The sequence below is a fragment of the Prunus mume genome, linkage group LG8, assembly GCF_029339155.1.
Source record: "Prunus mume cultivar Tortuosa linkage group LG8, ASM2933915v1, whole genome shotgun sequence".
NCBI classification, from domain to species: domain Eukaryota; kingdom Viridiplantae; phylum Streptophyta; class Magnoliopsida; order Rosales; family Rosaceae; genus Prunus; species Prunus mume.
Genome location: NC_142705.1, coordinates 10143279 through 10170255, shown reverse-complemented (window position 1 = coordinate 10170255; position 26977 = coordinate 10143279). Strand labels below are relative to the sequence as shown.

General features: G+C 35.9%; 4 protein-coding genes, 1 long non-coding RNA gene and 3 pseudogenes across 8 annotated transcripts; all 8 read right to left on the bottom strand.

Annotated features, from left to right (window-relative positions):
* Positions 1 to 209: 209 nt before the first annotated feature.
* Positions 210 to 1012, bottom strand: LOC148914695 (uncharacterized). The gene is made up of 2 exons (XR_016122439.1): positions 541 to 1012; positions 210 to 450 (listed from the first exon to the last, which is right to left on the bottom strand). It is a non-coding gene; the product is annotated as an uncharacterized LOC148914695 (long non-coding RNA).
* Positions 1013 to 2774: 1762 nt separating this feature from the next.
* On the bottom strand, positions 2775 to 3373 carry LOC103339840 (NDR1/HIN1-like protein 3 pseudogene; annotated as a pseudogene).
* Positions 3374 to 4166: 793 nt separating this feature from the next.
* On the bottom strand, positions 4167 to 17840 carry LOC103339841 (NDR1/HIN1-like protein 10 pseudogene; annotated as a pseudogene). 3 transcript variants are annotated; one of them, XR_016122785.1, is made up of 6 exons: positions 17530 to 17840; positions 17361 to 17428; positions 16169 to 16231; positions 14327 to 14456; positions 11290 to 11337; positions 4167 to 4965 (listed from the first exon to the last, which is right to left on the bottom strand). The product of XR_016122785.1 is annotated as an NDR1/HIN1-like protein 10 pseudogene, transcript variant X1 (transcript). The 3 variants fall into 3 exon arrangements; XR_016122787.1 differs by lacking the exon at positions 4167 to 4965 and adding an exon at positions 10955 to 10969 and having other exon boundaries at positions 17530 to 17837; XR_016122786.1 differs by lacking the exons at positions 11290 to 11337; positions 14327 to 14456; positions 16169 to 16231; positions 17361 to 17428; positions 17530 to 17840 and adding an exon at positions 9356 to 9713.
* On the bottom strand, positions 5714 to 8620 carry LOC103339842 (uncharacterized). The gene has a single exon (XM_008243197.3). The coding sequence runs from the start codon at positions 7079 to 7081 to the stop codon at positions 5810 to 5812; it is 1272 nt and encodes a 423-aa protein (XP_008241419.2). The 5' UTR covers positions 7082 to 8620; the 3' UTR covers positions 5714 to 5809.
* Positions 17841 to 18076: 236 nt separating the features above from the next.
* Positions 18077 to 19340, bottom strand: LOC148914694 (uncharacterized). The gene has a single exon (XM_089043281.1). The coding sequence runs from the start codon at positions 19338 to 19340 to the stop codon at positions 18108 to 18110; it is 1233 nt and encodes a 410-aa protein (XP_088899407.1). The 3' UTR covers positions 18077 to 18107.
* Positions 19341 to 22118: 2778 nt separating this feature from the next.
* LOC148914693 (NDR1/HIN1-like protein 3) lies at positions 22119 to 22688 on the bottom strand. The gene has a single exon (XM_089043279.1). It carries the CDS (start codon positions 22686 to 22688, stop codon positions 22119 to 22121), a length of 570 nt encoding a protein of 189 aa, XP_088899405.1.
* A 2003-nt stretch (positions 22689 to 24691) lies between these two features.
* On the bottom strand, positions 24692 to 25063 carry LOC148914692 (NDR1/HIN1-like protein 10). The gene has a single exon (XM_089043278.1). It carries the CDS (start codon positions 25061 to 25063, stop codon positions 24692 to 24694), a length of 372 nt encoding a protein of 123 aa, XP_088899404.1.
* A 574-nt stretch (positions 25064 to 25637) lies between these two features.
* On the bottom strand, positions 25638 to 26264 carry LOC103339688 (NDR1/HIN1-like protein 3; annotated as a pseudogene).
* Positions 26265 to 26977: the final 713 nt, after the last annotated feature.

The window sequence follows — 26977 nt, the reverse complement described above, 5'->3', positions numbered from 1 at the left end:
ATAATTGTTTCCAAGCTCTGTCATCAATGAAAATGAGGCCATTCTTATGAAACGACCTCAAGGCAAAAACCTATAAATTCCTGTAGGTCTTAGGGAGGGGCAGGTGCAATAGGTCTGCCCCGTACAAGTTTTTTTATAACCATTCTTAGGGCTGCAAAGATTAGAAAATTGAGCACAAAACTGGAGTGCATCTTCTTAACAAAGACATCTAAGAAAGCAAAGATAGAAAGATATTTGACTGTACAGATTGTGTTCTTCATCCTATACTGCGGTTACAAGAGATTACAAGAATAGAGGCCTAGCAGAAGAAGGAAAAAAATAATAATACAAGAAATAGGGAAACCAAAAGCATCACACAACTTTTTGGATCACTTCTCTCACTTCATCAATTACAAGCCAGGCTTTATGTCCCCCAATCACTTCTGCTTTAAACTCCCCATCTTTCCATATCTGCGTTACATTTAACAGTCCACTAAGAAAAGTTTCGCACTGTTATGCAATACAACCAGAAAAGTCTTGCTGCACAATCGAAAATCTCACCTGAATTGTTGGCATAAGTTGACACATGAGCTATATGATCTTCAAGTACTTTTGTCTTTGTTTTTCTTTTGCTTATATTTTTTTAGAATTTGTTTCTATGCGTATGTTAAAAAAGGTTCATATTTTTTTGGACCATAAATCTCAAAGAAAGACATAAACATTCCCACACTTTGGGCATTGAAACCACTCGCAGATGCTTCATTAAAACTCAAAGGAACCTTCAGCTTGCAATTGATCTTGTCAGACTCATAATTGCCCGATGTGTACGTGGCGTACCTTGCTCTCACTCTAAGAGCAAGCTTCACATCAATACTGTAAACCCCTGCAGCAGTCTCCGAGTTAAACTGAGAAAGATAACGTTCCCCAGATTCCACCAACTGCTGCCCTTCAACAAGTACATGCTGCAAAATGGTGGTGTTCTTGTGGCCTCGGTAAAATGGTGGCGAAGCCAAATTTACCAAAGCAAATGTCTTCTTTCTATAGTTGGCAATGACTTGGATGGCACAGTAGTGTATGCCAACCCATTTGTTTGATGGCGACGTTGAGTGTGAGGTTGTAGCAGAGTGCGTTGCTGGTGTTGGTGAAATTGAAATGTGTGAGAGAGGCATTGGTCACAATGATTTTGGGTTGTTGGGGTTGATAGATGTACAACATGATGGCCACGGTTCCCATCCCTTCCAGACATGGGTGAGAAAAAAAAAAAGGCAAGAATATTTGTATGAGAGATGGAGTCGCCTCTGAGGTACGGATTCTACAAACGACAAGATATATACCACGCAATCAGATTATGAATCTTGACCACATTTAGGTCAGATTTAACCTGATGATCTTTGGACAATACGACAAGAGAACATTTTCTTCGACACTTACATGTATATATGAAAAAGCTTCAATTTCTAGTGTATAGAATGCTGACAAATGTACAGACAAAAACTTCAATGTCAAGGCCAAGTTAAGGAGTGTTTTGTTTGAAATCCCAAGAGGAACTTCCAAAGTAATTCAATGAACGTCGTTCCTGGCAGTTTCCAATGGCTCGACCTTTTATTTATTTATTTGAGTTTTTCTTTGTACCCATTAACTTATGGTGGAAGCTAATTAGAATGATGGATGAAGGGATGAGATGAAAGAGAAGGTATGAGAGATTGAGATTGAGAGAGCAGATGTATGGCAAACATTACTTGTTCATAGCGAGTGAGTGGTCACTTGGTTCAGAAGGAGCAGCTAGTCCCTTGGACACATTGCAACTTGAGAACCATACAAGAATTTATCTGGAAACAATAAAGGCAAGATGTTAACTGGAGTCAAAGTGTAAAACTAATAGCCGTGCGGCTACACTATTTCTTTTAAAAAAAATTAAAACGCCTAGTATAGCCGCGCGGCTATACTATTTAATAATAATAAAAAAAGGACCCTCCTAGTTGCATTAGCTTATACTTTATAGATATTGATTTCTTATTGCTGCGCAGCTGTACGAATAGAATACGTAATTGTTTTATTCTCCAAAATTTTGTCAAATAACAACTTAAAAATTCGGCCACTATATGATATTTTAATTTCAATAATATGTGAGATTTATGTGTATAATATGTGAATTTTGTGTGTATTATTGAAAAATTTATGAAAGTATACGTGTATTATATATGAAAAATACATATGTATATATGCAAGACAAGTATTGTACGTTTGCTTACTCAAAAATTAGGAAAAAAACGAGTATAGCCGCTTGGCTATACTATTTCTTTTAAAAATTAGGACGTTAAAACAGAGTATAGCCGCATTGCGATATAGTATAGCCGCTCGGCTATACTGTAACTAAGTATAGCCGCATGGCGATACTATTTCTTTAAATAAATTAAAAATCAGAGTATAGCCGGCTATACTATTCTTTTTGAAAAAAGGGTTGAAAAGGAAATTGAAACCTGCTCTTGGACTACTAGTAGCTGAATAGTAGCCAAAAGATATCAATTACCTAAGACCTGCTTAGCAAGGGCACCTATCAGCTTACCATATTAATTTCGAACAAAATCCCCAATCCCATGAACTCCCGACGATTCTTCAACTGCCCCATCAGCAATGAGTATTCCTCTCTGAACTTAGAGAGCTTGAGGCTTCATGGCTTCCTCTCTGAATTTTAATTTCTTCAATTACATTGTCTTTTTATTATTTATTTTTATCAGTGTGTTAAAAAAGGGTCATATTCTTTTGGACCATAAAACTCAAATCCCTGGCTAGTCTCAAGGATTTGTGAGGACATAAACATTGCCGCACTTTGTGGTATTGAAATCAGTTGCAGGTGTTTCACTAAAACTCAAAGGAACCTTCAGCTTGCAGTCGATCTTGCTAGACCCATAATCAGCTGTCTTGAACTTTCCATACCTGGCTCTTACCCACAGAGCTAGCTTCACATCAATGTTGTAAACGCCAGCAGCAGTCTCCGAGTTAAACTGAGAAAGTTCATGTTCCCCAAACTCCACCGACTGCTGCCCTTCAACAAGTACATCATGCAAAAAGGTTGTGTTCTTGTGGCCTTGGTAAAATGGCGGCGAAGTCAAATTAACCATTGAAAACCTCTCCTTTCTGTAGTTAGCAATGACTTGGATGTGACGGTAGTATATGCCAACCCTTTTGTTGGGGTTTTGGATGGTGATGTTGAGCGCAAGGTTGTAGTAGAGAGTGTTATTGTTGAAATTGAATTGGGTCAGGAGGCATTGGAGACGGTGAATTTGGGCTCCTTGGGAAGGAAGATCAACCAGAATATGAAAAGGGCTAGGAGGAGGCAGAGGATGGTGTTGCTGAAGCAGAAGAGGCAGCGGGCACCAAACCTTGGAGTCATTGGCTGAGCAATGAAAAGAAAAACGATACGAGAGAATGGATTTCCCTCTGAGGTTTTAACTTGTATATATACAAGCTTAATTACTAGCTAGTTAATAGAATGCTGACAAATTTTGACAGAATATGTATGCATATTTAGCAATTGGCTTTGTTGGAAATATCAAGACGAATTTCCAAAGCATCCTTTCGGCCAAGAGGAGGCGCTTCCAAAGTTGTTCAATACAAGTAGTTACTGGTAGTTTCCAACTCATCTTCCTTGTTTGTTTTTAACTCATTACTTTTGGGGGAAGCTTTTAGTAGCCGTAAAAAATGATGGATGATGAAGTGGGGGATGAGATGAGAGGGAAGGTATGAGAGACTGAGATTTGAGAGTTAGTGGTGACCACTAATAATGGAATAAGGAATCGATAAAATGATTTTGGCCCCTTGGGGTTGCATAACATTTTCCAAAAGGCATACCATCGATGTGAGAAATTATTTGGTGTGACAGTATCACATTGGCAACATAAGATGCTCCGACATTGAAGTTTGATATATGAATCAATCCTCAAGTATGATTTCTACGTGTGAGCCATTGTAAATAATACAAGATTGCAATCACAACAAACTATTAATATTTTCTTATTTAACTAATAAGATTAATTACCAAAAAAATACGAATTTGTGTTTTCTTATTACCAATTAATGATGTGTAAAATGCATATCCATCTTCTCTTTGGGCATGCCTTCAGCCGTACTTAAAATAAAGTGCTTTCTGCCACTAAGAGGTTTTAGTAACGAACCCATCTCTCCTGTCATAAAAAATCCTAGTTATTTTTTAGCGTGAATTCAAACAACACTTTGGGTAATTTAATGTTTTATATTAGCTAAGCACAATAGTAAAAATATGGCCACAATCAAGCACTTTTACAATCGGGGATAACAAAACTGAAAACAGAGTTAGCCTGCACGATCAGGATCCGAGAAGATATTAACATTCCCACATTTTGTAGTCTCGAAACCACCAGCAGAGGTTTGTTTAAGACTCAAAGGAACCTTCAGCTTGCAGTTGATGTTCCCTGATGGCGTGTAATAGCCTGTCTTAAATTTTCCAAACCTGACTCGAACCTTAACAGCAAGCTGCACATCAATGCTGTAAACACCAGCAGCTGTCTCCATGTTAAACTTGGAAATGTCATGTTCTCCAAACACCACAACCTGCTGCCCTTCAACAAGGACTTGTTGTAAAGTGGTGGTGTTCTTATGGCCTTGGTAAAATGGCGTCGAAGTCAACGTGACCAAAGCAAACCTGTTCTTTCTGTAGTTAGCAATGGCTTCGATGCGGTTGTAGTATATGCCAACCCTTCTGTTGGGGTTTCGGATGGTGATGTTGAGGGCAAGGTTGTAGAAGAGAGTGTTGTTAGTGGTGGAGAAATCAAATTGCGTGAGAGAGGCATTTGTGACTATGAATTTGGGCTCTTTGGGAAGGAAGATCAACCAGAATATGAGGAGGGACAGGAGGAAGCAGAGGACGATGTTGTAGAACACGCAGAAGGAGCAGGCGCAGCAGCGATGCCTTCGAGACATGGCAAGATGAAAATCAAGAAATGGATTCTGTGGAATGGGAAGGTTGGGTTAGTTTTGGCTTATCTATATGTCAAAAGTTTAACTATTAGTTAATACAATGCTGAGGAATATGCATAGGATGTTGATAGAACTTATGTACATGCATGAAGCTTAGGCGATTTGCAATAGACACAGAATTTCCCTGCCAAAGAGTTCAATGTAAAAGCCAAGTAGGGACAGTTTTGTGAAAAATCCCAAGAGGAACTTCCAAGGTGTGTCGCGATCATGTACTCTCTTCATTATTTGTTTGTTATATGGAGGAACTTCCAAAGTTATTGAATTGGAAGTAGTTCGTTGATAGAATGCTGAAGAATATTAGCAGTGCAGTTTGGTTGTTCGATTAAGTTTTTCATCTAACCAAAATCAAATCAAAATTTTTGGGTTTTTCGAAAGGCTATCAAATACAAAAGATTAAAAGTCGCCTCTTGTTAACATTAGCGATGATTGGCCTCGATGATATTTGATCTTCATTTGATTTGATTTTTTTTTTTTTTTAAAGTTTAAAGAAATTTGTTTTTAAAAAAATAATCAGAGGTGTCTCATGAATATGTTAGGATGTGTTGAGTAATGAAAGTATTGGTTTGCAAATTGAGGTTTGGATGTGAAAAGTTTTTGGTGTGCTGACTACGTACTCAGCACTTCTTTAGTGCCAAAGTTTAAATTGAACGCTAACCATAAGCACCAACATCCGTTAAACTCTGGTGGTTAAGAGCATTCACCCTTAAACCCGAGATCCTAGCAAGAAAATACTGAGCCTCAAAATTAATATAAATAAAGAGAAATGAGTCAGCCAGAAAGATTACTGAAGGAAAGAAAGAAGTTGCATTGCATATTAGCGCACAAAGCAACCGAGCAGTTTGGCCTCGAAGACGCTACCAGATTCTGAAGCAAAATCGAAAGGAAAGATACACGAACCCAAAGTTTTGGTTGAGAAGAATCTTGTAGAATTACCATCCTTCTTGGAAATGGAAAATTCGAATGTCACGACAATAAGATCCACTTCCTCCTTCCCAAGAATAGGATAATCATCATCACCTTCAAAGCTTGCCATGGAATAGGCAATAACAAAGCAGACTTTTCCACCTCCTAGATGGACAAAACTAAACGTGTTATCTGTTCCAAAAACTAATTCACTGAACTCTGTCAGCAGATGTAGAGGGGTGATGCGATGACAATAACAATAACCATTTTCATCATCGTTGAACATGGTGTAGGCTACTACATCATAGCCATGTCCAGGGATGTGTTCATAGCCAAACACTATCTTATTACGATTATCATCCTCCTCCAAGTCCAACACTAAAGCCCTGCCTTCGAAGGGAAAAGGCTCAGCACAGCACACAGACCATTGGCCAGGATTCGGGGCATCGGCGTCAAAGCAGAACACCGAAGATATTGGGGTGGAGACCATGATCTTGGTGCCCACGATTGCATAAGAGAAGTCACGACAGTCACCAGTATATGGCGGAGGGTCCGGCAGAGTGGTCCAAATCCCCTTATTCGAGTTAAACTCCTCAAAAGCTGGACTAGGGAAATCTACCGGACCACTAGAGAGAACAAACAGCTTCCCAGCAACCTCAACCACCAATGGTTGAGGTTTCCCTTGATGAAGTTCACCGTAGCAGCAGTCCCCTTTGATGATCCCCCCACCGTGACTGTGACTCTGAGGAGGAGGAAAAGATCCAAAACGGTTGCCATGATTGTAAACTTTGGCCTTTGTTTTCTCATTGTCATCTGCCTCAAACAGATAAATTTGTGTGCCCGCATCTAGTTCGTATAGAGACGTATCGTCCTGCTCCGGGTCTTCCGGTTTCCGGCCGCCGGCAAGAAGAATTTGGGAGCCGAACAAACAGCAACCCATATCGTAGGGAACATCCTTGCCCTCCACAGAAGCCAGTTTTCGCAGCAACTCTAATTTGTCAATCTTTAATTGGGATTTGGATTTGAGTATGGATGATAAATCGCTCAATCCGATGGCGGAGATATCATAACGAGCATGAAAACTCCTGCTATTGCACTTGTAGGTACATATGTATAGAGACCTACTGTTGGTACCAGTATCATCCGCCTCCGGAATTCCCATCTCTCGGAGCCTCCTCTCCATTTTTTATTTTCTTTTTGGAGTCACTGATCTATTCTATTAGCTCTTGGTTTTCCTATTTCTTCTGTTTGCGTATGTGCTCCGCTCCACCAAGGATACACGCTTCGCTTTAATAAATGTATTTTGGGCAACTAGTTTCGATTCTAACCCTTTTTGCACTCTAATTTCCTTTCCTTTTAATTATTTACTATTCTTACCTTTTTTGCACTCTTCTAATTGTTAAGTTATTTTTTAAAAAATCCAACAACAAAAAATGTAAATGTAAATTTCGATAAATTATTATTCTTCTTTTAATTTCATCATCTTTCCTAATTTGCATAGTGTAATAGATTAGTCATTCGCATTAATCCACCAACCAGAAGCTATTTTGTGTTTTGCATTCTTGCAGGATTTCCTCTTTTACTTGTAGCTATGTGCTCTATCCATTTTCGGTGGTGATTGGAGTTGATAGATTTTTTTTATTTTTAAGTTGGATGGGGAGGGGAAGGGGGGAGTATTATATTGGGTTTTCTCAAAATTGTCTTATACGTGAATCGAAACCAGGTGTACTTTCAGGGGAAGAGGAGAAGAGAATTTGGCCTATTTTTCCACTCTAGTGCCACGCCATATGTAGTTGATAGATGCTTTTACTTGTGCCTACGTGCTTTACCCATTTTTTAGTTTCTTTTTTTTCTTTTCTAAATACTTTAGTTTTTAATAATAATAATAATTCAAATAGTAAGTCACATGAAGGACATGTGATTTTTTGGACGGAAAAGTGGATGAAATTTTAAAAAAAAAATTGATGATAAGGGCTAAATTGGATGTTTTCATAAATTCGGGTGCTAAATTAGCTAATTTTTTTTTAGCTCAAGGGGTTAAGTTCGATTATCGTTGGTTTAGGGGTAAAACAGTTGAAAATAATAAAAATAATATATATGAATCAAATAGTGGGTTACCCGTTCGGATCCGGATCCTCTGCTTAGATTTCTTTTTGTTATGATTTGCTTGACTTTCCTTCTTCATACACCACAATACTTAAATATTTTAATCCAAAGGATTCAAAGTTGACACATTTTCTTTAAAGCAAAACCCCAAATCATCTCATTTACATATCTTTCCAGAAAAAACTTCAATTAAAAACAAAATTATTTCCTAAAGAAACGCCAAACTTATTCTTCCTTTCTCTCCAAGCGTCTCCTTTCTCCCCCCAAATTCTTCTTGTCTCTTCAATCCAAAAATTCTATTTCTCATTGATTAATAGGGTTGTCATATCTTCTTTATATATATATATATATATATATATATATATATATAGGAGCTTCCATTGAGGATTGAGGATCCCCCTTGTAGGCCCCACTCCGGATTGTATTTCACTAATCTAAACCGTCTATTTTGTAGATACTCATTCAAAGATCATCTCTACAAAAAATCACTTGAATCCGATATCATTTGACCACTAAATTGAGTTATTGAAATTTTAGTACTTTCTTGAAGACCTGTGTTCATTGATTTTGTAAGGCAACAATTGGATGTCGAAATGGTTTCAGATTTGTCTAATTTTTTGTAAGGACCATCTATGAATGAAGACCTAAAAATAGATGGTTTGGATCATTGAGAAAAAATTGTAGAAGACCTAAAGGCGTCCCTCAAATAAAATTATTTGAGAATCCTCAATAGAAAGGGACTATATATATATATATATATATATTATTTTTTTCTTTTGATCCCTTTCACTTGTGTGTCTGCGGGTTTCGATTGGATTCAATGTTTTGTCACTGTACAGTGGAACTTTTTTTTGTTTTTTATTTTTGTCGGAGTTGATTTAACGGTAGATTTTATTTTTAATTTTTTAAAATAGGGGTTGGGTTCATTTAATTTGAGTTTGATGATAGGTTTCAATGATGCAAACAAAAGACAAAAAATTGAAAATGAATGGAACTTTTGAAAATGAAAAACTCACATAGAAAATGAAGGGTGAGCTTGTGATAGAAAACAACGTTCCCATTGTAATACCAAGTAATAGTAAACACTAGCAAAAGGTGCCCGCGCGATGCTGGGGTTTTAAAATTGCGTGAAATGTGTATAAAGCGATGAAAATAGGCAGGGAACATCTCAACTACCCAGTTGCCAAAATACTCGGGGTCTACCAACATGTTCAAATATTGTAATCATCTAAACCTATCATTACAACAACAAATTAACACCACCAATTGCCAATTGATGCCATTAGTTAATTCCTATGCTCTATTCATAAAACTCAAAAAAATTAATTGAAATTTCAGCCTAGAAACTCACCCCTTACTTAACAGAACTGAAAACGCCAACCAAACCGCTCTATCCAAAGCAACGAAAGACCACAACGCAAAAATCAGTCTATTGCGTAATTATTTATCTCCAGGCAATAAGTCTATTGCGTAATTATTTATCTCTATCACAGTAGAATTCCTAGCTGTAACAATGGCTCGTTCCCTTAAATAAGCAAAATCGGCAAAATTTTTGTCAAAATCTGGGTAAGTTGCCAAAAAAATTGATTGAATAGGATCTATGTTTGATTGAATGAGTAAATCTGGAGGACTTTCAATCCAAGGTGCCTCTTCATCATTTGGATCGTCAATATCAATTATTTGGCCATTTCCAATTTGAAGAATCCAGGCAGAAACTCACTTATTTTCTTTTTTCTTCACTGTCAACCCTTTTTTTGATAGCCTCATGTTTTCTTTTAAACATAATATTTTAAAATAAGGCCATAAGTAAGAGCTATTTAGAGAGGCGTCTATGATTTCTTCTCTTGTTCCTCCTGGAATAACTGGTAATATTTGTCTAAAATCACCACCTAGTAAAAAAGGCTGCCCCAAATGGAGCATTTTGATGTGATAAAATATCACGAAGTGATTTATCTAATGCTTCAAAACAATGTTTATGATTCATAGGAGCTTCATCCCAAACAATCAGTTCAGCCTTTTCAATCAATCTAGCAAGATGAGTTGTTTTTTTAATCGACATGTTGAGGAATTGGTAACAATTAAGGGAATCTTAAATCTAGAGTGAGCTGTTCTACCACCTGGCAATAATAATGACGCTATTCCTGATGAAGCAACAGCTAAAACAATCTTACCTTCAGATCTAATTTTACTTATTATAGTATGCCACAAAAAAGTTTTTCCAGTTCCTCCATGGCCATGAACAAAAAAAAGGCCTAGTTTTTTTTCATTCACAGCATTAATCACAGAATCATATACATCTCTTTGGCCTTTGTTTAGCTGTGTTATCAAAATTGAGTGTTCTTTTCTTAAATGATGAACATCATAATTTAACTCTTCTCTTAGCAATTTAATTCTAATTTCTGACATTTTATGTTCATCAGGCATTGGAAGATAATGATCTTTTAAAGAGCTAGATGATGTGTTAAAAAGTCGTTCTAATTCAAACAAAAGCGAATTTTTTAATTCAGATTCTGACAAAATAAGATTTGGCATTAGAAAAGCTTTCTGTAGTTTGTACAAAATGTCATCACACATATTTTGCCAATAAGTATAAAAAAGCAATTGAGGATTTCCTACATCACAAAACAAAAAGCATGAGTTAACTTATAATATTTTTATTACATCTATAGCCTAATCAAGCAAAATGGACACACACCAACAGTACTGCAGCTATAAAAATAAGATTTTTCAAACACAACATCTGAAAACAAATTAAACACAATTTCTGCAGCCTAACCAAGCAAACCAGATATACGCAAGAACATCATAACCACAGAAATAACAATTTTCAAATGAAACAATATCCAAAAACCAATTTTCTACAGTTGATATGCATGACTTCTTCAGAAGACGAATAGAAAACTGACTGTTGCTAACAACAATGGGAAGAGCTATCAAATAGTCGAAAACGCAGTTAAGACAACACCTATAACAAACGCAACCGAAAAAATGAAATCAAGGAATAATCAAAAGAGCAAAAAATAAAAACATACAGATTCTGTTTGTGATTATGGTTTGAAAGCACATGACTTATATATACATTCTGATTAATATATATATATATATACACACACACATACATGCTCTAAATAAAATGTAAGAAAGACCGAAGTAACAACACATTAAAAGCAGCAACTTCTAAGCTAATTACTTTTGAAAATTTCAAACTTTCATATATATATATATATATATATATAGAGAGAGAGAGAGAGAGAGAGAGAGAGAGAGAGAGAGAGAGAGAATTACCCATGCAAAAGCCAAGGTTCTCGCCAAGATCAGCAACAAAAATTGTATCTGTCAATTACAACCAAGGTCAGAAAATCGTAGGCAAAGATATTGACACATGGTGTATCCTTAATTATATAACTGATCTGTTATATTTGAGTATCCTATTAACTCTAAAAAGTTAGTGATAAAGTTGGTGATTTAGTTTGTTAGATTATAGATTTCTTGATTAGTAAGAATGAGCAGCCTGAGACTATGAATTACATATAGTCTCAGCTAGCTTTCATAAAATATTTAAGAGAGGTATCACTCAGCCAAAAGAAAAGTAGATACCTTTAATCAATAGTGAGCAATGAAATTATGCCTTTTTTTTTCTAAGCAAATTAGTTGAAAATAAAATATCAGAAGCAAGATTGGTCTCTAGGGATTTCAATTATCATCACATCTTATACTTCGGGTTCAAGCATGGCATAAACAGTAATTGAGAACAAAAACAAAGATTTTATTGACACTTAACCAATGAGATATTCCTAGCATACATTAAACCTAACTATTTTGACACACCATCAATGATACATTCCTAGCATACATTAAACCTAACTATTTTGCACATCAATAGACTTGAAAATCAAATATGAAAAGCAACATTCGTCATGCTTTTATGCATCAACTTTTGGTTCATTAGTTCATTAGCTTTAATATACCAACCTTTGGTCAAAACTAATTACTCAGTTTTTTTTTTTTTTTTTTTGACATCATTCGTTATAATTGATTAATGAATTAATACGTTTGTTTTTATGAATTTGCATATTATTCACATATAATTCATGGAATCTGATTAACCAATTTGTGCATTTTCTTAAATTGGATCGAAGTTTTATTATAATTGATGCAACAAAGGAAAGAAAAAGGAAAGAAGGTTATCAACAATTACTCATTTATCAACAGAGATTCTAAGAAATTATCTTCTTGTTTATCAACCAATTCAATCAAAAGCAACAATCAAAGGCTGAGATAGCTAGAATACCTCAGTTGTAATGATTTGAAATGAAAAACATAAGAGAATAAACTCAGCAAGCAACAAAATCCCAGAAACACGGTGCCTAAAAAAATTATACTAATAGAATCAACAACAATTTTCCATTTTTTCCTGTAAAGTGAAAAACAGAGAATTTCAAAAACTCATTACAGAATCCTCATTCATAATCTCACTTATCTCGTTAAGTATTAGTGTCATCCGCCAATGCACATTACAAAATTTTGGTTCACAAAAAAAAGAAAAAAAAAAGGAATAATAGATGCGAAGTTCATTAATTTGATTTAAAAAATACTAAACCTTGAACATGTCCGGTTCATAACCATAGTCAAATGTTTAATATAACATATACTCAATTCATCAATTCAATGAAAAATCAATCATACCACTTATCTAAATCATAATTTCAATGGAAAATGCCTTTATACAAACACAATTTAGAGTAATCCATCAACAGCTGATGAATTGATTGTTTTTGTTGGGGGACAAAAGCAAGTGTTTCTAAAACAGAGAATAAAAACATAAAAGTTTTTGAATCTTAGATTCCCTTTTTTACTTTTTGTTCCTTTTCATCTGTTTTCCCACAAAGCACGGGAATATTATTTGGTATCCATTACTATCATTTATCATAGACTACAACTAAACAATGGCTATGAAATGCCAACAAAAAATTAGATATAAAAGAAAACAGAAGCCAAATACACAAAAAATTTCACACACATTCAATCACAAAAGAACCGTAAAATACGTGGCACCAATAAACACTATGACTCAAACGAATCAAAATTCAGATAAAAATTAAAATGTCCAAGAGCTATAGAGAAAATCTCACCAAATCCAACACGTTAATAATTTCTTTTCCTTAAACACAGAAATAGAAAAGAAAAGAAAAAAGGGGGAAAAACAGTTCCACCTTTCCTTCCATTTCCTATATTAACCATTTTCAGTTTTGAAAAAAATTGGGAATCCCATTGCTCTGCTAGTGATTCAAAATAAGAAAATTAAAGAAAACATAGGAAAAGATTGAATGTCAAGACGAAGAGTGTGTTAAGAAGACAAATAAAAGTCCCAAGATTCGCAGGTATTGCATTTGGAATTTCCCTTTTCCACCACCAAATGTCCGTTTGTGTGTTGGCTCTCTACACTATCATTCAATCTACCAAAGTTTCTACTTTTTTTTTTTTACAATAAACAAAAGAAAACCATGCTCAAGAAAATTTAATAATAAACTTTTTAAAGCAAGACGAACAAAAAATAGAGCATGAAAGATGTGTCTATATGGTGGATGTACTAATATGATATGGAAGTCAAATAAGAAGGAAAAAAATACCCAGGAATCCAATAAAAGTAGCAGATCAATTGAAATATTATAAAGTGATTCTTTAGTTCTAACCTTTGTAAACAAAACAATAGCTAATGTATATGGATCCTCAATTGAAAACAAAACTAATGATAAAATTCAGAGTAAAAACAACAGCAAAAGCGTACATATCAAATTACAACCTTGTAATCCAGAGGCTTTCTTTACTTGTACAAAAACTCTATAAACTAAACAATGTGAAAATCAAAAACAAAAAAAGAAAGCCCAATTGTCAAAACACTCAAAGGATTCACCAACATGCTCAGATATTGTAAACATCTAAATCTATCACTACAACAACAATTAACACCAAACAATTAGATCGGCTTTTTCAATTAGTTGGGCAAGATGAGTTCCCTTTTTTATCTGATATGTTGAGCAATTGTTAATAGTTAAGGGGATCTTAAATTTAGGAAACATGGCTACCAGATAGGTTCTCTTTTTTAGGGCAGTTAAGGGGTTCTATAAAGTATCAGGCTACCGGATTTCTCCTGTTCAAAGAGGGATCTTAATAAAATTAGAACTCACAAACTAAGAGCGAATTGAGAATGGTTACATTCATATTTTCTGAGCATAGATATATTATACAGAAAGAAAAGCCGGCCAAAGAGAACTATATAAAAAGATATTTATTTAATTAAAAAATGAGGGTATATATATACCTATCATCCAAAGCAGTGTGTAACTTAACAATGGTTTCTTCCTCCTCAGCAGTGATGTTCCCTCTCTTCAAGTCAGCCCTCAGATAATTTATGCACCTCAGTCTGTAACTCTTCCCACACCTCAGCAATCCTTCAAATCACACACAAAGACATTGATTTGTGTATATTTACAACCAAATGAAGACACATTGGGAATATATATAAGGGATCCTTTATTGCAAAAATCTTTCAACACTAAGGTTTAGAGTTCAAATTCAATCAGAATTTGTCAAAGCATATAAAATATAAAAACAATTTCAAACCCAGAAAAAGCCAAATCCAGCTAGTGACAACAGAGTAAACAACTAAAAAGACCATCGCTTGTAATGAGAACCCCCAAATCTGTAATGTTTCCCATCATTTATCATAGACTACAACTAAACAATGGCTCTGAAAGGCCGGCAAAAATTTAGATATAAAAGAAAACAGAAGCCAAACGTACAAAAAATTTCACACATTCAATCACAAAAGAAGTGTAAAACATGTAGCACTAATAAACACTATGACTCAAACAGATCAAAATTCAGATAAAAATAAAAATGTCCAAGAGCTATAGAGATAATCTCACCAAATCCAACACGTTAATAATTTCTTTTCCTTAAACACAGAATTAGAAAAAAAGGGGAAAAAAACAGTTCCACCTTTTCTTCCAATTTCTATATCAACTATTTTCAGTTTTGAAAAAATTTGGGAATCCCATTGCTCTGTTAGTGGTTCAAAATAAGCAAATTAAAGAAAACAGAGGGAAAGATAGAATGTCAAGATGAGGAGTGTTAAAAGGAGAAGACAAATAAAAAGTCTCGAGACTCGCAGGTATTGCATTTGGAATTTCCCTTTTTTAACACGAAATGTCAGTTTGTGTGTTGGCTCTCTATGAGGTTGACAATTCTCTCATTCAATATACAAAAGTTTCTCTCCTTTTTTTTTCTTTTTTTCTTTGTTCTGTTTTTTTTTTTTTTTTTTACAACAAACAAAAGAAAACCATGTTCAAGAAAAATTAATAATTAACTTTTTAGAAGCAAGATAGACGAAAAATAGAGCAGGAAAGATGTGTCTGTGTGGTGGATGTACTAATATGATATGAAAGTTATTAAAAAAATACTAAAAAATCCAATAAAAGTAGCAGGTCAATTGAAGTATTATAAAGTGATTCTTTAATTCTAACCTTTGTAAGTATATTATTGGATTAAAAGAACGTTTTCAACTTTTGTTGTCCTAGTAATTAAGAGATAAAGTGATTCTTCACTTCTAAATATTATTGTTACTCTACTGATCATAATAGCTTTTCAAGTTCTGCTTTCCTTGAGAGAGAGAGAGAGAGAGTATTGAATAAAAAATTTCACAAAAACAAAAGAAACAAACAAATTCAAAAACCAAAAAACAACAGAAAATTGGAGTTAGGACCACTTTGAAATATTTTGAAAATTTTCCACTACTTTAAATACCAACCAATTGCAATTTGCAACAGAAAAATGGCAGCGTCTCATAAACGCTGCTTCAGAACACAGGGCCAGTGATTGATTCCCCACTGACCCACATACACACAAAGAGAAAGACACCATGTTTTTCCCTCAAATCAATTACGCATTCTCACTCTCTCCCCATGCTAGGAGTTCTCAAGTACCCAATTGCCAAAATACTCAAAAGGATTTACCAACATATTCAGATATTGTAATCATCTAAACCTATCATTACAACAACAAATTAACACTAACCAATTGTCAATTGATGCCATTAGCTAAGTTCTATGCTCTATTCACAAAACTTAAAACAATTAATTGGAATTTCAGCCTAGAAACTCACCCCTTGCTTAACAGAATTGAAAACACCAACCAAACTGCTCTATCCAAAGCAACAAAAGACCACCTGCAAAATATCAAAAGAAAACATGGTTTAAAAAAAGAAGAAGAAAAAGGAAGAAAAAACAGAAAAATCGGAGAAGAAATTAGCTTGAGCATTTTATATATGCACAATCTTTTCATTAAACCAAAAAAATTAGCTTGAGCAAAATCTGTACGGAAAAATGTCTCTCTGTTAAAGTAACCTTGTCGCCAAGGCAAGTTCTGGAAATCCACCTCAGGTTTAATAAACGTTCTTCATAGTGTTTTTTCTGGTAGTTACTTGGTGCACTAAGGCCTCTGTTATATTTTGTCTGCCTTTGCATCTCCGGGCCCTGTTTAATTTAACCAGGCTTGACCTCTAGGTCCTTCTTAACAAACTTTGGGAAGGGAATCCAATTTCTCTTTAAGGCGATAGACATGAAAGATAGTCTTTAGTTTGGTTGAAGCAGGAATCTTTAGTTTGTAAGCCAGTGCTCTAATTCTTTCTAAAATCTGAAAAGGGCTGTAACCTCAAGGTGAAAGCGTAAAAGCATTGGCTATGTGATTGTAGGCAGAAATAGACCTAATCTCCTACCAGAAAAACATGATCTCACCGCTTCTTATCTGCAAAATTTCATGTGCCTTTGAGCTTCATGTAATTGTGACACAACTACTTTAAAATGGAATCAATTCCTTAGTTCTTGCCAACCTGCGGTATAGAGCTTGACCCAGTAACACAGTAACTAAGCTTTGGTGGTTTGTGCCCATAAACTACTTCTAAAGGAGAGGCCAAGCGAAAGAAGAAACATAACATTCAACAAATAAGTACAAAGTCTTACTTGCAAAGACCTCTTCTTGACATTAAACACACATATGTATGACAAATTCGTAGTTGAACATCAAAACATATATATCAGAGTACTGTTGAACTGATCACATATGAAACAATTAATCGGAAAACAATCAAGATAAGTACAAACAGAAAAAATAAATAAATAAATAAATCAGCCACACAGAAAATCTATAACCACACGCAAACAGGAAATATATAACATCTATTAGAATTATAATTCTGATCTGGAGTCATAAAAGTAAAATTAAAAAAAAAAAAAAAAAAAAAGGAGTCGCCTATAACCACAAACAAACAGAATATCAACCACACAGACATCAATTACCAGATTGATGAGCAGACTGGGGGTTCTCATATTGATTACTCCATTTCTTTTTCCTTAGATCTTCCTCCCTGTAAGAACAAACCAAACTCAATTTCTGATTTACTTCTCAATTTTCAACATGACAAATGAATAAACCAACCTAGAAAACCAAAAAAATGTTAAAACCAACCTTTTTTTTACGAAACCTAGAAATCCTTTGAGCTAAACCCGTGCGATGAGAAGAAGGATGAAGCGCAGCTGGAACGGCAACACACGAACGCAACATCTGAGACGAAAACCGATGAGATAAAGACCAAAAGGGCGGCTGGATTTGCAGCGCGCCTCCCCAAAGGAAAATCGACGGCCCCCCACGCATGCAAAACAGTGAACTCTGATCTTCCATGGCTGCCCCCAACCAGCCCAACCAACTGGTTCGAAACGGACTGGAAAGCTCTGAGCGAACGAAACCTTAGAATCGAAAGAGATGTGAATGAGAAGGGGCAAAAAGGGAACATAGGGAAAAATTCAGTAAAGGGCAAAATCGGCAATTCACTATTCCTAAGCTACAGTCTAGGAACAGTGAAATCGTGAACTCAGTTTTAGTATATATATAATTTATATTCCAACAAGGACTAAAAGGAAATTAAATAATATTCCACAAGTGATCACCAGTACTTGCGAGTCACTGCACTTAATTAAAACCATAGGATGAACCCAAACTGTATTACATTTGATTGCATTCCATTGCAGCAGGAGCAGCTTATTTAGTTAGCGCACAAAGCAACCGAGCAGTTTGGCCTGGCATCGCTTACCCTCTTCTGAAGCAAAATCCAAAGGAAAGATGCAAGAACCCAACGTTTTGACTGCCAAGATTCTTGCTGAATTACTATCCTTATCGGAAATGGAAAATTCGAATGTCACGACAATAAGATTCATGTCCTCCTCCAAACTAACGGGAGGATTCAAGCTTGGGGTTAAACAGGAACCAGCAAAGCAGACTTTTCCACCTCCTAGATGGACAAAACTAAACGTGTCATCTGGTCCACCAACTAATACTAATTTACTGAACTCTGTGAGCAGATTTAGAGGGGCGATGGGAAACCAAGAACAATAACCATTTTCATTATCGTTTAACATCATGTAGGCTACTATGTCATCACCATGTCCGGGGACGTCTTCATAGCCGAACACTATCTTACTACAATTATCATCCAGCCCCGAGTCCAACACTAAAGCCATGCCTTTGAAGGGAAAAGGCACAGCAGAGCACACTGACCATTGGCGGGGATTCGGGCCAGCCACGTCAAAGCAGAACACCGGAGATATTGGGGTGGACACCATGATCTTGGTGCCCACAATAGCACAGGAGAAGTAATGAAATTCACTAGTATAACGCCACATATCTGGAGGGTCCGGCAGAGTGGTCCAACTACCTTCACACGGGTTGAACTCCTCAAAAATTGGACTTTCAGATGAAGCTAGCAGACCCCCAGAGAGAACAAAGAGCTTCCCACCAACCTCAACCACCAATGGTTCAGCTTTCACTTGACGAAGTTTACCATAGCAGCAGTTCCCCTTGATGATACCCCCACTGTGAGTGTGATCGTGAGGAGGAGGGGTGAAGGGCGGTGAAGATCCAAAACGGTTACCGTGATTGTAAACTTTCTCCGTTCTTTTCTCATCATAATCATCTGTCTCAAACAGATAAATTTGTGTGCTCCCATATGGTCCGTATCGACACCCTATCGACATCTCAGGGTCCGGCGGTTTCTGGCCACCGGCAAGAAGAATTTGGGAGCCGAACAAACCGCAACCCATCAAGTAAGGAACATCATCACCCTCTATAAACGCCAATTTTCGCAGCAACTCTGATTTGGTAAACTTGGATTGGGATTGGGATTTGGATTTGAGTATGGATGATAAATCGCTCAATCTGATGGCGCGGATATCGTAACGAGCATGATGGGTGGTGCACTCGTGGGGACATATATATAGAGACATCGTTGGCATCAGTATCATCCGCCACCGCCCCCCCTGGAATTCCCATCACGGGTAGCCTCCTCGCCATAGTTGTTTTTCTTTTTGGAGCTCTCTGATATTAGCTCTAGGTTTTCTGATTTCTTCTGTTGTGCTGCACCAAAGGATATACACGCGTTATATAATTAAAAAAAATTAATGAAATTGGCTTGTGTTAATTAGATGAGATTTATTTCCTAATTTGTGTAGTAGACTAAAATCTTGTACAATTGTACCCTTTGTTTCCTATTTTATTTTTGTATCCCTTTCTACATATGCGTTAACCCATTACATATCACCTTTACCAATTAAACATAGCCCTAATTAATAGAGGAAAACTTAATCAAAAGAGGAAATAAACCAAATCGTAATTGGAATATATAAAAAACCTAATGAGAAGAGAGCGAATAGAATTTGCCTTGATGTCGGCTTGAGAAGAAAGTAATGAGAAGAGAGCTGGAAAGATTACTTTCTGACCTTCTCTTAAGGAATGAGAGTGCCGAACCACTCACACCAACCACCTTATTACCCCTTTTCTCTTTTAAGTCAGCTTGTTTTGCACTTTTCTACCACAAAGTCTAAAACATCAACACAGCGACAGATCAATCCCTTTTCTCTTTTAGTTTTCTTTGTGGTTTTATTGAATCAAGATCAACCGATCAATCAAGTAAGTCTCCAAATCCTAATTCTGCAATTTTCTAAGGGGCATAGTACTTAAGCATGTAATTTATGTCTCATTATATCTTTGTGGTTTGTTATTTTTGTGGGTTATTGTTGGTGATTTCTTTATTATGTCCAATTACGAATAATGTGATGTGCATAACTGTAATTTTGGAAGGATGACAAATAATCAGAACATATCAAAGTAATGGCACATAATAAGTTGATAATTGTGATTATTTCTGAAGTAAATTTTCATATATATATAAGTTAAATTTATTCTATTTTATTTCACAGTTGTTATTTGAGGTTAACTCTCATTATATATATATATATATATATGTATAAAAGTTAATAGTGATTTTTTCTTTCTACAAATCTCCTTGAATTGAAGAATTTTGGGGATTAGGTTCTTGTGCTCATGCATCTATCTATATATATAAAGCAAAAGGAGATGGTATCATGAATGGATTTCTAAACAATGATATTGTCTCAATTATCGACGGTCATGCCAAAATAACTAAAATTCCAAAAAATCTTCCAACCTTCAGAGAGGAATTGAGGCGTCTAGCATCCGACAAACTCGGGGACTATATGGCTCCAAACTCTCAACGTTTACAATTAGAGCTATGGAGCTTCTATGAACTTGTAGAATACAAATTACCCAGGTAAGACTATTGCTAATGTTATCTTTACTATTGTTTTCAGCATTATTAAGTGAAACTTAGACTCAAGGGCTTAAATTTTTAGATTGTGAACTTACTGATTTTCTTAATCTAATTTAAATCCTTTAAAAACATCTAGTCATGTCATTTAGAATAGAAAAAAGCTTGGCTCCGTAAAATTGAGGAGGAGCTCTTCCTTACGACCAATGTGGTTTTGACACATGTTAATTTTTTAAAACATTTTCTTTCTTTTTTATTGAAACTTTGTCAATGTTGCTAGACTTTAACCAATATCATACCTAAAACCTTGTTGTATTTATTGGCGATGCCATCCTTAGTCCCAAAAGAAATCAATGCAAATAATTATCTATTTAAATGTCATATTATACGTATACGTATACATCCTTGTTGTATTTATTGGCAATGACTAGTTAACAACTTTGCGTATTATACATATACATCTGTATTTTTAAAGTTACAAATTTAAATTGTGTATAAATTCAAGTGACATATTTCTGAGATTTCCCCATTCATAAAATGAAAATCAGTTTAAAGACTTATATCAACTAGAGAAACCCTTGAATTCAAAACGAATGGTAAACTTTCAAATCAATAATTAAACAAACCTCTACGCCTAAGTCATAAAAATGCAGTCCCCCTTGATGATCCCCCCAAAATTCTCCTTCATCACTAGTAGTGTGACTGTGACCGTGATTGTAAACTACTTTCTCCTTTCTTTTCCCATCATCATCTGTCTCAAACGGATAAATTTGTTTGCTCCCATGTGGTCCGTATCGAAACCCCCCCTTCTGCTTCGGGTCCCGCGGTTCCAGGCCGCCGGCAAGAAGAATTTGGGAGCCCAACAAACTGCAACCCATCAAGTAGGGAACATCCTTGCCCTCCACAGAACTTCAGAAGCCAATTTTCGCAGTAACTCTATCTTGGATTTGGATTTGAATGTGTATAATAAATCGCCCAATTTAATGGCGCGAATATCGTAACGAGCATGACCAGTCTTGCACTCATAGGTACATACATATAGAGACCTACTATTGGTATCAGTATCATCCACCACCTCTCCTCGATTTTTATGTGATTGTATCGAGGAGAGGAGGCTGCAACTACTAAATATAGGAATTCGACAGAGCCTATACTAAAATGAAAGTATACGTGTATGAATATCCTCGTACGTTAATGGTGACTAATTATTTTAGCATCATATTGTTTTTCAAACACATTTTTTCTTTTGTCAACGAATGTAGTAAAAAAGAGACTCTTGACACACGCATGCGCATAATCATATCAATGTAATGCATTGAACCCTAGCTACCATATATCTAAAAGAAAACAAAAAAAATTCATTTATGAATTAATTTGAGAAACAAAAAACACAATCCCCATCTTACACAACCAACCACGTACATTACCCATGAAAAATTTATTCCTTATCACACTTAGCAACCTCAAATTTTTCAGTAGATTTTCCGTTGGAATTTAAAGGAACCTTCAAGTTGCATTTCATCTTCATCTCGTCAGTAATCTTGAATGTAGTATACTTGGCCCAATGCTTGACATTCAACTTGATAACGATATCAAAAACCGTGGTGGCCTTAAACTTTGAAACCTCATCATCCAGAAGAGACACCGATTGCTCCCCCTTGAACACTGCTTTCAAAGGATGCTTACCTTTGTGTTCTACCTCGAACGGGTCGACGTTAGTATTTTTCAAATCCTGGCTTTTGTAAGAAGCGACGGCTTCAAACTTCTCATAGTGGAAATCAGACCTCTTGTTAGGGTTTTCAACATTTATGGTGGTGGCTAGATTGAACTGGAGGATTTTATTGGTCGTCAAGTTGAATTGGGTCAGCGATGCATCGGTCACCTGGTAGTTGATCGAATGCTGAGGGCTGTATTCGCGAATGACGAGCGTGGCAGTGAGGATGGCAATGAAAAATACGATTATGAGAACGCAGCAACAGCAGCAACATTTTTTCCAGTTCCAAGCCATGGTTGATAGAGATTTAGGAGGAGGGGGGCAATGAGATTTTGTAATGAAGAGTGCAAGATTATTTTCTTTCTAGTTTTGCAACACGAGCACCAACCCTTAAAACTTTTGATCTTGATGTGGATTTTCTCTACCACCAAGACAAAAGAGGGATGGCAACTTGAATGCGAGATTGCTAAGGTATAAAAATGAAGGGTACATATATAGGGTACAAACGCCGAATATGGCGCCTTTGAATGATTTATAAGGGATATAGAATGTGCATACTTAGTAAATACATGTATTATACGTGTATTTTAAAATATTATCCCGTGTTAATCTAGTGTACGTAAATTTAAGAACATCATGTTTTGAGGAGTGCCGCACAACTTAGTTTTGATTGTGATTTGTAATTGATGCAAGAAGAAAAGTCGAATGTGAAAAATCTCATGCCATGAGATTTTATGACACATCATGATAATTGGATGGCTAAGCTTTAGCCTAAAACACATAGTTCTGGAATCCACGAGAAAGAAATAAGGGAACTTCAAGTTCATTGATAATATGGAATAACATAACATAACCTTAACCACAGGTTTAAAGTTGTTTAAATACCCTAGGAATAAACAAGGATTAAAATAGGAAAATAACAAAGTTTCCAAAAACTGATAAAGCATAAAAAATGGATTTTGGGCTGTTAAACGATCTCGGGTCATGGGTCCAAAACTAATCTCAGGGCCCAAACTTGCAGCTTTCCAAGTTTGCCCTTGCGCGTGCGTCTCTCCAACTCCTCTTCAATTGCTTCCACCATCTATTCTACATCATTTTAGAATTACTAGTTGTAATTTGTTTTCCTAATTTCATTTAATATTTCGCGTTCATGTAATTATAGCGGCATTTTACATGTTAATTAACCGAAAAATCTTAAGAATTACTTTTGCTGAATTATATGGACACGAGAAACCTTCAGACAAGAAAAAGGCTTTTAGATGTAGTTAACGGTATCTAAACTATCTTCTTCAATAAAAGTCTACGGTCACATAAAACTCTTTGACATTTTCTCAAAATGTGATATTACCTTACAATAATTGTGTATTAAAGATAATAACACAAAAAAGGGTTTATAGCTTAAGTCGTTAAGAGCATGTACTCATATACCCAAAGTTCTAGGTTCAATTCTCCCATCTCCCAATCTTGCCTTTTTCTTTTCTTAAAAAAAAAAAAATTAATAACATAAAGATAGGATTTGTAAATTATATTACTAACCAATAGAATTGAACTCCTTCGCACCTATCCAAATTCACAAAGGTGTGAGTTTATTGGATTTTTAAAAGACAAGGGAGGCTGCATAGAAGAAGCATTTTGGTTGGTTGCTTAATGAAGGAAAGTAATAGCGGAATGCCAAAATCTTATTGAAGTCGGTGCCGCCTTGAGATTGCGAGCTGGGTCTTTAAAATGGATCACTTTTATCCGGATAGTTGCACTCGGGTTACCTTGAATGATCCATCTCCAACCAATGGCCACAAACACGTAACCAAATTCTTTTAAATTTGCATGTTTATGTATGGAAATATTCATTTTTCTTTGGTTGATTCTGCGTGTAGGGTTACATGTACAAAACTACAAATTCATTCAGGCTAAAATTGTTAGGAAGGATTTAAACTGATTAAACATGTCCAAAACTGAAAAAAATTACTATGTGAAAACAATACGTGACACGCCGACTTAGTATTACAAATCCACTCGAATTATAATACGTGCATAATCATTGAAATATTATGCTGGGTTTAATAATTGTACGTGTTTTAATTTGAATGAATTAGTAATTCTACGTTATTCTGTTATGATACATATATAAGAAAGCCGCTATTTTGAAGTAAAGGTTCCTTAGATCTGGATTGGGATTATTAATTTGAAAGTAAACCAGAAAATAAAGTCATCAAATGAACATTGAAACAAAATTTGAAAGAGAGAGAAAAATTATACAAAAATATAATCTAACTCTAAACTACGTACATGAAACAAATTTAAGCCTTATCACACTTGGTGCTATCAAATTTTTCAGCTGATTTTCCGCCAGAACTCAATGGAACCTTGAAATAGCAAGCCATTTGGAGCTCCTTGTTAATCTTGACCGCACCAATCTTGGTCCAATACTTAAAATAGAGCTTCAAAACGATATCGAAAACTGTAGAATTCCTAAAATTCGAAACCTCATCATTCGAAAGAGCCACCAGTCGTTGCCCCTCGAACGATGGAGTCAATGCAAACGAATTCTTGTGCCCTACGAGGAAGGGGGCCAAGCTACTATTACTCAAATCCTGGTTCTTATAACTAGCAACGGCTTCAAAATTTTCGTAGTGGAAGTCATTCCATTTGTTACGGTTTTCAACAGTCATGTTGAGGGATAGATTGTATTGGATGGTGTTGTTGGCCGCAGTCAGGTTGAATCGGGTCAGCGAGGCATCGGTGACCTTGTAGATGACCGATTTCAAGGGTCTGAATTGCCGGATAACGAACCAACCAGTGCCGCTGAGGGCACCAAGTATTACAACAAGGATGCAGCAACAGCAGCAATTTTTTTTAGCATGATTGAGAGATAAAGACAGAGAAGGGTGGGGACAAACAGATTTTCAAATGAATATGATTCATAATATTTCTAATTAACAAGAGTGTGAGATTGTTGAGGTATAGGGAAATATGGTAGGGTTACAAGTTACAAGTATATATAAGGCGTAGAGACTCTGCATTGTTAGTAAAGACACGTATAAAATGTGTATTTATCTTGTAAGTATTCCCGTTTTAGTTTATGTGAGTTTAAAAATAGTAAGTTTTGAGGCTGGCACCTTATCTTAGTTTCGACTTTGGAATATGAAACATATGTCAAGTCCTGAATGTTACATATAACAATAACAAGGGGAGTGGCTTTGTCAAACTATTTAGACATGGGAGTAAAAAACATAATAAAATCTGCTAGGCAGCATCAGGGTCACCAAAGATATGAAAACTCTTACACTCGGTGGTCTGAAACCACTCAAAATGTTCCATTAAATGAAGTGCTTAAAGGAACCTTCAGCTTGCAGTCGCTCTTCCTTGGAATCTTGAAGTAACCCGTCTTCACCTTGCCGAATCTGATTCCTATACGAAGAGCAATCTTCACATCAATGCTATAAACCCCATTTGCAGTCTCCGAGTTAAAGTTGGAAATGTCACGTTCCTTATATCTCATCAACTGCTGCCCTTCAAGATTTGCATTCACAATGGTGGTGTTCTTGTGGCCTTGGTAAACGGCGTCAATTCAACCTCACCAAAGCAAACCTCTTCTTTCTCAGTAGTTAGCAACGACTAGGATTCGGCGGTAGTATGCCGACTTTTTTGTTAGGGTTTCTGATGGTGATCTCAAGGGTGAGGTTGTAGTGGAGAGTGTTGTTGTTGATGATGGTGTTGGTGAGATTGAATTGGGTGAGAGAGGCATTGGTGATGGTGAATTTGGGCTCTTGGGGAAGGAAGTGTTGAATTATAAGTGCTTAAGTTGATTTCAGGATTAGGAGTTTTGTTTTCAGCTTAGTTGTATTTCTTTATACTTAGTCCAGGTGTCATAGCTTGATTGGTTAGATAGTGAATGGCTGAGATTGCTTAGATGAATTGCATCCAGCTGGTACTGTGCTAACGACTATATTCTTCTCACACCAAGAGTGTGATATATTGTACTGAACACTGAGTAATGAGAATGTTCTCTCTGCTACACGTATAGCAGAGCAGCCTTGGATTTCATCGACTCTCTCTCTCTTCTCTCTCTCTCCAAATCATATTCTAAGATCCTAAAACTCTAACATGGCCTCAGAGCCAGGTTGCATCATCCAAAAGTGGGCGTTGTTCTGTGAAGAAAATCGATCAAGGTGTGCTCATTCTAAGCTCACGAAGCTGACTGAGTTTGATCAAGGGTCGAATCTGAAAACATCTTGTTTTCAGGTGATTCTGAAATACGTAATGGCTGGATCTGGAAGTTCAGAGGCTAGAATCCCTATTTTCTCAGGTGAGAACTATGAATTTTGGAGGATTAAAATGGTAACCATTTTCAGATCATATGGTTTATGGGGTTTGGTAGAGAAGGGGTTCTTAATCCCAAATTCAAAGACGAAGCAGGAATCTGAGGATGGTTCAGAAGAAGAAGTTGATGAGAAAACAGCTGCGATTCTCATGAAGGATGCAAAGGCCTTGGGTATCATTCAAAATGCTGTTTCTGATCAGATTTTTCCCAGAATTGCCAATGCTGACTCTGCAAAGATGGCTTGGAATCTGCTATATTCAGA